We start from the raw sequence: 10660 nt of genomic DNA on the forward strand, positions 1-10660 counted from the left end.
CAATCTAGGTGCTTTATTTGGCGAAGCTCATCTCGTTCATTAATTAAAGGGCAAACCGAAAGTAATCTATAGTGTTCTACTTAGTTCGTTTCTAAAATAAAAGGAGGAATCCTGGTTAATTATATGGTTTAAGAGCTTTTATAATTGGGTCATGAATGCCACCCGTTTAAAATCAAAACCTAAGTACGCAGGCGGGCATGACTATTCACCAACCTGGGCCCAGGTCCAAACGAATGTAGTGTTAAAAACAGGACCTGGGCCATCTCATTCAAGTGCGGAGGCCCAATCCGCCTAAATACGGGCTGTCGATCTCTTTTCAACAAAACACATCACTCTTTCGATTTTAAACGAACTAAACACTTAATGAAACTTACTTAAGTTATTCTACGCATATTCAACAATTTGCCACGCAGAAATGTGAAGTGATTATATCTAATTAAGTATATTACTACAGGTTTTAGAAGAGCAATAGTTAGAAAGAGGTAATTTAGATGTCTATTCCTAATCCTAAACTCAAGTCATTGATGTTACAATTAGATTGTTGTATTAATTTAATAGTCTATTAGGCCGGATTCTAACGGACATGCATTCGAAATACACTACCTAATAATCAAGCTAAAACAAACCAAATATTATTGACTACAACTATACATTCGAAATAGACAAGAGCAGATACATGATATAAAATTCATTCGAAAGTTCACCAAATTAAGTCATTACAAGAACTGTCCAGTTATACATCCCGCAGGCATTTACATGATATTAGTGAGTGAGATATCCTAATATACAAGTCAGTAGAAAATCTAGATCAAACTTAAAGCTTCAAATCTTCATGTATATTCATGATTATGTTTTCAGCTTACAAATGACCAGGGTTACAGCTGTGTACCTGGAAATGGCAATATAATGAGAAAAGAAAGAGGTCAGCAACATACTAGTAGCAGTCAATACAACAGCAATACACTAGCAGCAGTGACTCAATCAATGCCCCAGAAAAACCCAGAGAGGTTGTAAACCAACAGCAACAGCAAGCCAAAACTCAGACCAAAACCAATCAACCTCAAACCATGGGATGCAGTTCTTTGAAACAAAATCTAGCTCCAGATTCACACTTAACCAAACAGGCACAGAACAGAATCTCAAACTACTCAAAATACTTCAGATTTGAAAGTGAACTGAAGCCTTGCTCAAAGGGTTGATGAAACAGTAATCAAACACTCTAGACTCAAGTTCAAACACTCTTAAAATTGAAACCTCACTAGCTTTCTGGGCTGTCTCTTTTAACTGACTAAAAACTGACCTCAAGATCCTCTCAAACAGTGACCTTTTCTCTTCTAAAGTCTGCCCAAAAGAACAGCCAGACCAGCCTCTCCAAACAGGTTCCGGACCCTTCACACTGTGTCCAGCCCCTCTTATTTATAGCCAAACTTCAGTCCCTTTCCAACTCTAAGGAGCACTTGGCTAATTAAGAAAATATTTTCTGCCCATGATATTCCTCCTCCACTACTACATGTTTTGCTCTCTTTTTAATTCACTTGTTCCCCACTACCCTTGTCTTTTCTTTATTTAAATTCAAACAGGTATGGACACCTATTTCTTAATCCATTTCCTTTAAACCTTCCCCTACCATTATGTTTTGTTCCCCATTAGCACTTAAACCATTCATTAGTTTAATGGTACTTTAGTACCCTACTGTTAGCCCATTCATCTTAAGCCATTTTCAAACCTTTTCATTCCCAAAATACCCTCCTAAACCCCTGTGTATTATCCTGGAATCCCCTACTGTCCTGCCTCAAACCCTTTAATCTATACTACATCTTTCAGCTATAACCAATGCTCTTGGGGGGACCCAACAACTGAATAAACTAAGGCTCAAAAGTGAACTCAAGTTCAATTCATATCAGACCAAACATTGTTATTTAACTCAGCAAACTCAAACAACAATTGAATTCAAACCAGATCAAAATAGCATTGCAACAAGATGAAGGACACAGTGATTCAGGGAATAAACTAAACATAATTCCATGTTAAACCTAAATACGAACAACACTGTAAATACATTAAATGAAAACACTGAATTCGTATACAAAGTGATGGGCAATCACAAATGACATACTTTGAACGTACAGTAATAGCGAGCAATTACGGGAATAGCTACAGTTTATACAAAACTTACTAATACTGACTGATTCGAATCATTCAGGAAAACAAAGAAGAAACAAAATACAGAGTAAGCACAAAACATTCAAATTTAAACAAAAAATAAGAAAGGAGTAGAGGATGAATTTATTGAACAAAAACTAATAGAAAAAGAAGATAAAACGAAAACCTACCAATTAAACGGGGCCTGGGTTTGAACCTCCGATGCCTTTTGGACTTGGGGCCAAGACGGACCCTAGTCGAGTGTTCCTAAACGAGAACACATTCAACTAAGGTCCGTTTTGACCTCAGTCTCTAAACTAGCTTCAGCTCACCATTCTAAAACCTTTGATTCGAGACTTTCCGGGGTGATTCGACGCAAACTAAGGGTGGTTTGGGAACGAGGGAGGTCAGGGGGTGGCAGGGTGTGAGTTTGGTGGCATATGAACGGATTAGGGTTTGGGTCGATTCCTTTGACCTAAGATTCGAGGATCTCGGGGGTGTTTCGAAGAAAACTGAGCGTGGGACTGGAACGAGGAAGTCTTGGGGAAGCTATGGTGTGAAATTGGAGGCTATTGGACGAGATAGGGTTCCGGCCTGATTTTTGATCTAATATTCGAAGCAAACGGCTGGGATTCGAGGGATAAGAGTTAGGGATTCAGAATGGGGAGGTCGAGCGGAATCAGTGGTGAAAAGATGGGGTCGTTTGGACCACCGGAACCGCCGTGAGGCGATTTCCGGTGGGCGGTGCACGGTGGCAAGAGGCGGGGGATCTGTTTGGTCTCTAGAGCTCAGAGACGAAGAGGTGAGGGGGGGTATGGCTTTGAGGGCATGGGGTAAGGAATTAGGGTTATATACGGGGGGGGGGGTGTTTTAATCCTGGCCGTTGGATCAAGCACGACCAACGGCCTGGATCAATTCACTTAATAGGTACGACGTCGTTTGGAGTAGTACTGGGGCGGTTTGAACCGGGGAACGGGTCGACCCAGGGAATGGGTAAGGGAGATTGAATCTCAGCCGTTGGATCGATTTAATCCAACGACCTCGATTAAGAGTGACCAAACAACGTCGTATTAAGACGTCTCTGGCTAGGCCAACTAGACCTGGTTCATGGGTGATTTGGGCCTGATTTTTGCATTGAACTTGGCCCAATTTTCACTCTTTTCTTCTTTTTTCTTTCATTTTCTTTTAATTCCTTTTTCAACTAAAAATCCTAATTAAATTATAAAATTGACAATCAACTAAAACATTAACTCTTAATAATAGCTATCACACGAAATTAAACATCAAATAAAGATAAAATCACACAATTTGGACATTAAGTGCAAGAATGCAAAGTACATATTTTTTGTGATTTTTCCATTTTGTAAAACAAACTTGATTGTTTAATTAATTCCTAAATTGTAAAATTAAATCCTAAATGCACATGCAACACATATTTTTGTATTTTTTCTTAATTAAAGTAGAAATAAACATGCACAGACAAAATACAAATAAATCACAAACAACACAAAACCATTTTATTTTGAATTTTTGGGAGTAGTTCTCATAAAGCAAAATTCACGTGCACACACACGGCATCACCCTTCGTGCTTTAACACTCAACCTCACCCAAGCAAGAGACAACAATAATAAAAGGATAGAAATGGCAACATCAAGTCTTACTTCAACACTTAGTAATGGCAACATCAAGTCTTACTTCAACACTTAGTCTCGCAATACCAATCTTAACTTTGAATCAATACTCAATCAAAACCAAATTTAGTAGAGCATGATAGGAAATGGCTCAACATATCGAATAGATAATCTAAACATGAATAATATGATTAAAAAATACAACATTTACAAGAATAAGAATTACTCACATGCTATGACTCAACAACAACGTATAGATACTCGTCACTTCACATATACGTTGTACGCAACATCCAAACACGTAACAAAATAAGCAAGTAATACCTAATCCCTTAAGCTAAGGTTAGCCACGACACTTACCGCGCTTCCACGGCCAAACTCAAGGCTCAATCATCACTTTTCCTCTAGATTCCACCTCCAATCCACTCGTATCTAGTCATAATTAACTTAATAACATCAATTATCGCTAAAGAAATCAATTCCAATACATAATTATAAAGTTTCCCAATATTTTTCCTAAAAAGTCAAAAACCGACCCCGGACCTGCTTGGTCAAAACTCGGGGTTTAGACAAAACTCCATTCACCCCCAAGTCCAAATATGTAATTAGTTTCGGAATCCAACCCCAAATCAAGGTCTAAATTCCCAAATTTGCAAAATCCCCAATTCTTCCAAAAATCCCTAATTCTACCATGAATGAACAAGATTTAGGACTAGAAATCTAATGGGTGTTGATGGAAATTGAAGAAAATGAGTTAAAGAACACAAACATATGATTTGGTGTTGAAATCCCTCTTCAAAAATCGCCCTATGTCGAATTTTAGTGAAGAAGATATGAATTTTTGACGAAATCCCGTCTTTGGTTCTATTTTAAAATCACTTAACAGGCCTTATTCGCGTTCGCGAAGATATGGCCCTATTGGCCTACGCGTTTGCGAGTAATCCATCACGTTCACGAAGGCATCCCCCCATCCTCCACGTTCGCGAGCCAAGTGTCGTGTTCGCGATGAGTTATTTCCCCTCCCCCAGGTCCCATGCTTCGCGTCCGCGGTAGATAGGTCGCGTTTGCGAAGGGTAAATCCCCCGTTGCTCCGCGTTCGCGACTAGTCTTTTGTGTTCGCAAAGAAGAATTTTCCCCTGCCTCATTTTTACCTTTCGCGTTGTCGATACTACCTACGCGAACGTGAAGAAGGGCATATCAGAACAACTGCTGCAGCAAAATACCAGATTTTTCTAAGTCTAAAACATTTCGTAGCCTATCTGAAGCTCACCCGAGCCTTCGAGGCTCCAAACCAAATATGAACATAAGTCTTAAAAAATCATATGAACTTGATCGCGCAATCAAATCGCCAAAATAACACGTAAAACTACGAATTTAGCACCAAATTGCATGAAATTTTTAAGAAAGTTTCAAAACTTCTATTTTCTCAACCAAAGGTCTGAATCACGTCAAATCAGTCCCGTTTCTCACCCAATTTTCACAAAATAAGGTATAAATATCATAACGGATCTATACCGGGCTCCGCACCACAATACATACCCGGTATCAACATGATCAGTTATTAACCAAATTCTTAAAACCTTTACAATTCCAGTTTTACAATTTTCATCAAAATTCATTTCTCGGGCTAGGGACCTCGAAATTCGATTATGGGAATATGCCCAGGTCCCATATTTTACTACAGACCTATCAGGATCGTCAAAACGCGGGTCCAGGTCCGTTTACCCAAAACGTTGAGCAAAGTCAACAAAAATTAGCTTTTTAGGGCAAAAATTATTATTTCCTCAATTTTCACATAAAAGCTTTTCGGATATACATCCGGACTGTGCATGCAAATCGAGGAGAGATAAAATGAGGTTTTTAAGGCCTTGGAATATGGAATCGAGTTCTAAAATAGAAGATGACCTTTTGGGTCATCACATTCTCCACCTCTAAAACAACCGTTCGTCCTCGAACGAACATAGAAAAGTACCTGGGCCGGTGAAAAGATGGGGATATCTACTCCTTATATCGGGCTCGGACTCCCAAGTAGCTGCCTCAATAGGCTAACCTCTCCACTGCACACAAAACGAAAGATAACTCTTCGACCTCAACTAACGAACTTGTTAGTCTAAAATGGCTACCGGCTCCTCTTCGTAGGTCAAATCCTTGTCCAACTAAACAGTGCTAAAATCTAACACGTGGGATGGATTGTCGTGATACTTCCGAAGCATGGACACATGAAACACTGGATGTACTGCTGATAAACCTAGGGGCAACGCAAGTTTGTAGGCCACCTCCCACCCCCACTCCCAGATCAAGAATCTCAAAAAGCCTGATGAACTTAGGGCTTAATTGCCCTTCTTACCAAATCTCATTACACCCCTCATGGGTGACACCCGAAGCAACACTCTCTCTCCGACCGTGAATGCCACATCACGAACCTTTTGGTCGGCATAACTCTTTTGCCTGGACTGAGCTGTACGAAGTCTATCTTGAATGATCTTAACCTTATCCAAGGCATCCTGCAATAAATCTGTACCTAATAACCGAGCCTCCCCCAGCTCAAACTATCCAACCGGTGATCGACACCGTCTACCATACAATGCCTCATAGGGAGCCATTTGGATGCTCGACTGATATCTGTTGTTGTAGAAAAACTCTACTAACGACAAGAATTGATCTCAAGAACCTCCAAAGTCAATAACACAGGTGCGGAGCATATCCTTCAAGATCTGATTAGTACGCTCAGACTGTCCATCCGTGGATGAAATGCTGTGCTCAACTCGAACCACGTACCCAATTCACGTTGTACTGCCTTCTAGAAATACGAGGTAAACTGTGTATCTCAATCAAAAATTATAGATACGAGAACACCTTGGAGACGAGCGATCTCACGGATATAAATCTCTGCCAACCGCTTCGAAGAATAGGAAATTACCACAGGAATGAAATGTGCTGACTTGGTCAGTCTATCCACAATAACCCGAACTGCATCGAACTTCCTCCGAATCCGTAGGAGTCCAACAACAAAATCCATAGAGATACGCTCCCACTTCCACTCAGGAATCTCAATCTTTTGAAGCAAATCACCAGATGTCTGATGTTTGTACTTTATTTGCTGACAATTTAAACACCGAGCTACATATGCAACAATATCCTTCTTCATCCTCCTCCCCAAATAATGTTATCGCAAGTCCTGATACATCTTAGCAGCACCCGGATGAATAGAAATCTGGAATAGTGGGCCTCCTCTAGAATCAACTCACAAAGCCCATCCACATTAGGCACATAAATGCAACCTTGCATCCTCAAAACTCCATCATCTCCAACTGTAACCTTCTTGGCATCATCGTGCCACACTATGTCCCTAAGGATAAGCAAATGAGGGTCATCATATTGTCGATCCCTGAGATGCTCAAACAAGTAACACCAAGCAACTGTACAAGCTAGAACACGGCTGAGATCAGAAACATCCAACCTCACGAACTGATTGTCCATGGACAGAACGTCTAATGCAAGCGTTCTCTCACCGACTAGAATGTACGCAAGGCTGCCCATACTGGCTGACTTCCTACTCAAAGCATCATCCACCACATTGGCCTTCCCGGGATGATATAAGATGGTGATGTCATAGTCTTTCAATAGCTTCAACCACCTTCTCTGCCTCAAATTGAGCTCTTTTTGTTTGAATAAATACTGCAAACTCTTATGATCCGTGAACACCTCACATGACACGCCATATAGATAGTACCTCTAGATTTTCAGCGCGTGAACAATGGTTGCTAGCTCCAAGTCATGAACTGGATAATTTTCCTCGTGAATCTTTAGCTGCCGCAAAGCATATGCAATAAACTTGCCACCCTGCATCAATACCGCACCAAGTCCAATACAAGATGCGTCACAATATACTATATAAGGCCTTGATCACGTGGGTAACACCAACATTGGCACCATAGTCAAAGCTATCTTGAGATTCTGAAAGCTCGCCTCACACTCGTCTGACCATCTAAATGGGGCACCTTTCTGAGTCAACCTGGTCAAAGGGGCTGCTACGAATGAAAACACCTCCATAAACCGACGGTAACAACCCGCTCTCTGTGGCTGAGGTAGGTTGAGGCCAATTCTAAATGGCCTCAATATTCTTAGGATCCACCTGAATATCCTCTGATGATACAACGTGACCCAAGAAGACAACTAAACTCAACCAAAACTCACATTTCGAAAACTTAGCATATAACTGGCTGTCTCAGAGTCTGAAGAACGATCCGAAGATGTTGCTCATGCTCATCGGCTGCGAGAGTTGATCAAGACATTGTCACACCTCCTTTTTTACTACTTCCCGAGAGGGTGTATAAATGAGTTTTTCCAATTAAAGTGACAATCGAAACGAGATTATCTATTTATTAAATTCAGAGTCGCTACTTGGGATAATTGTGTGGTGTCCCAAGTCACCGATTCAAATCCCGAATCGAAGAAAAGATTGACTTTGTATCACAGTCCGCGAACTAGAAATGCGGGCAAGGAATTCTGTTAACCCGGGAGAAGGTATTAGGCATTCTCGAGTTCCGTGGTTCTAACACGGTCGTTCAACTGTTATTATTGGCATAGTTATCTGATTTAATACATGTTTTAGCCTATGGTATATTTTAGCTTATTAAACACTTTAAATTAATTTTAGGAAGATTCAACGTTATCTAAAATATGTCTTGAACCACGCCACATGAAATGCACTCGTGGTCTACGACACATTTTATTTAACGTTGTTGAGATTTGGATTTGAGTCACATGAAATGCACATCCGAGTTTAGGAAGGTAATATTATTAAAATAACACGCCTAAAGCAACTACGTGTTTTTAACTTTGCGAGGGTCATGGGAAATTTGCTAAATGGCGCGCCTCGGGTTCTAAGGATTTAAAAGAAATAAATAATTGAGGGCCACGCATTTGAGATTTTATTTGGCGCTGCGTACCTCGACTTATTTTAAAGGAAAACTAAAAATTTGAAGGGGCCATAAGCTATTTGTGTTATCTAGTACAACTCCCCTCCACTAATGGATTAAAGGAAAAATGTCACCACTGCTTAAGCTAAAAGTTTGAACCAATTTTAAAACAATAAATCCAAGTTCAGGCCAGCCTTATGAAAGAACATTTGCATTGAAGAGAGAAAACGAATTTGACTGTTTGAAAACAACGAATGGCTTGTGCCATAATTAAGAGAACCAAAGGCATGAAGGGGGGAAGGCCCAACCATGAAAAACCTGTGTCCCTACTTTGCAAACATCTCGGCCCAAATTAAGGAGAAAGCAGGAGCGAGACTCGAATTGAGTCTCTTGGAATGCATTCAAGGTCAGCAATAATTAAAGAGGGGGTCAGTATCGAACCCAGCTAACTACCAAAGGCGAATCAGTATTGAACCTTCAAGCTTGGGCCTGAATGATCCCAAGTTTTAGTGAAAAGCGGCAGTCCAAACAAACAAATCCACCAACGAACGTGTATTGCCCATGATTCCATTTTTGTTTTGTTCAAATTTGTGAATTAACCCGAACTGTTACTGATTTCAAACCAACAATTGAAGAAGTAACATACCAACTAAGTAAAATCGCAATCAAACCCAAAATTCAAAAACTGATGTGAGACAATCATCAGAACATTTCCTACTTTCACTCATGTGATCAAAACATGACAATAGGCCTCATTAACAACTGAAAGTCAGCACAATGCTACCATACAACCTATGCATTATTCCTTAATGGTGTCCATATTTCAAGATCGATAAGAGTTCAGCTACTACACCTAAGAGTCAGCATACATGTTTTAACAAAATCCTGAAAGTGCCTACCAAATATGCATCTATAGCAGTAAAAACCTTGTGACTTCAGTAATCAAAGAAGCCACTCAAACTGAATAGGCTACTACTAAATCTAATTAACAGTATCTATACATTGTACCCATTAGACGCATAGGAACTTAAACAACATTAGTATTTAGAATGACAAGCTAATATTTACATAGAGAAGAAGATTTGAATATCAAGCTTAACACGTAAACAGCACACACGACTGAATATCAAACTTCCAACTTCCATTTTTCATTTCACATTCAACTTGAAGATCACATTATGCAGGTTTCAGCGCATGTACCTGGAATTTGCACAAAGAAGAATAGAGGCGAATAGTCAGCAAAGAAACAATAGCAGATGACAGTCCCATATTCGACTAGTTGAGCAGTGAAATCAACTCACAAAACCAATAAAACAGTAGAAAATCTCATGAAGGAAAACAACTCTAAACCAGTGAAAATGAACTATATTTCAATGATTTAAACCCAAGACCCAAACAGCAAAACAATTTTCAAACCATTTCTAGCCCACAATCAAACCCAGATTCAGCAATTAGGACCATACAATCAACTCGAAAACCCGATGGAATAGTGACCCTCAAAAACTTCAACCACAACAACTTCTCAAAACCCAATGTCACTCTATTTTAAATCATAAAACCTGTAACTATTGTTTTCAGAAATTAAAAAAAATCACTGATGAAGTTCAATAGAACAGTCTTTTGCACTAAGATTATTTAGCAGTTTCTCTTTTCTGTATTTTTTTTATCTCTCCAGTTCTGACTTGTGAAAGAAGAAAAGATGCCTTTATAGGCAAGTCTTAGGGCAGCATAAAATGGATTCTTATTTGCACTTTAAACCTTTTGATATTTTCATTTTTGCTATTCAATCCCTAGATTAAAATCAGAATTTTCAGTAAAGTCCCAAAGCCAGCTTCTAGGAAGCTTCCCTCAATCAGTTACAAGAGATTCTCCTACCCAATCTCCCTAAACTACCCCTTAAACAGCTACTAATTACTTTTAGGCCACCACATTGGGTCGAATTAATCCCAAACCCATGGGTATGT

At 39.6% G+C, this 10660-nt stretch overlaps 1 protein-coding gene across 1 annotated transcript; it reads right to left on the minus strand.

The window, feature by feature from the left end:
* Window positions 1–859: 859 nt before the first annotated feature.
* Window positions 860–7314, minus strand: LOC138890550 (uncharacterized). Its single transcript, XM_070173945.1, has 5 exons — window positions 6973–7314; window positions 6695–6874; window positions 1206–1341; window positions 1000–1094; window positions 860–889 (listed from the first exon to the last, which is right to left on the minus strand). Exons 1-5 carry the CDS (start codon window positions 7312–7314, stop codon window positions 860–862), a joined length of 783 nt encoding a protein of 260 aa, XP_070030046.1.
* Between the last annotated feature and the right edge of the window lie 3346 nt (window positions 7315–10660).

Source organism: Nicotiana sylvestris, chromosome 4 (genome assembly GCF_000393655.2).
Source record: "Nicotiana sylvestris chromosome 4, ASM39365v2, whole genome shotgun sequence".
NCBI lineage: Eukaryota > Viridiplantae > Streptophyta > Magnoliopsida > Solanales > Solanaceae > Nicotiana > Nicotiana sylvestris.

Excerpts from the sequence above, each read along its gene's own strand:
- LOC138890550 (XM_070173945.1), bottom strand. The coding sequence starts at position 7,314 with ATGGGCAGCCTTGCGTACATTCTAGTCGGTGAGAGAACGCTTGCATTA. Across the intron at positions 6,875-6,972 it reads CCAGATTTCTATTCATCCGG|CAAATAAAGTACAAACATCA; the intron begins GTGCTGCTAAGA and ends TTAAATTGTCAG. Across the intron at positions 1,095-1,205 it reads GTCTAGAGTGTTTGATTACT|ATTTTGTTTCAAAGAACTGC; the intron begins GTTTCATCAACC and ends ATCTGGAGCTAG.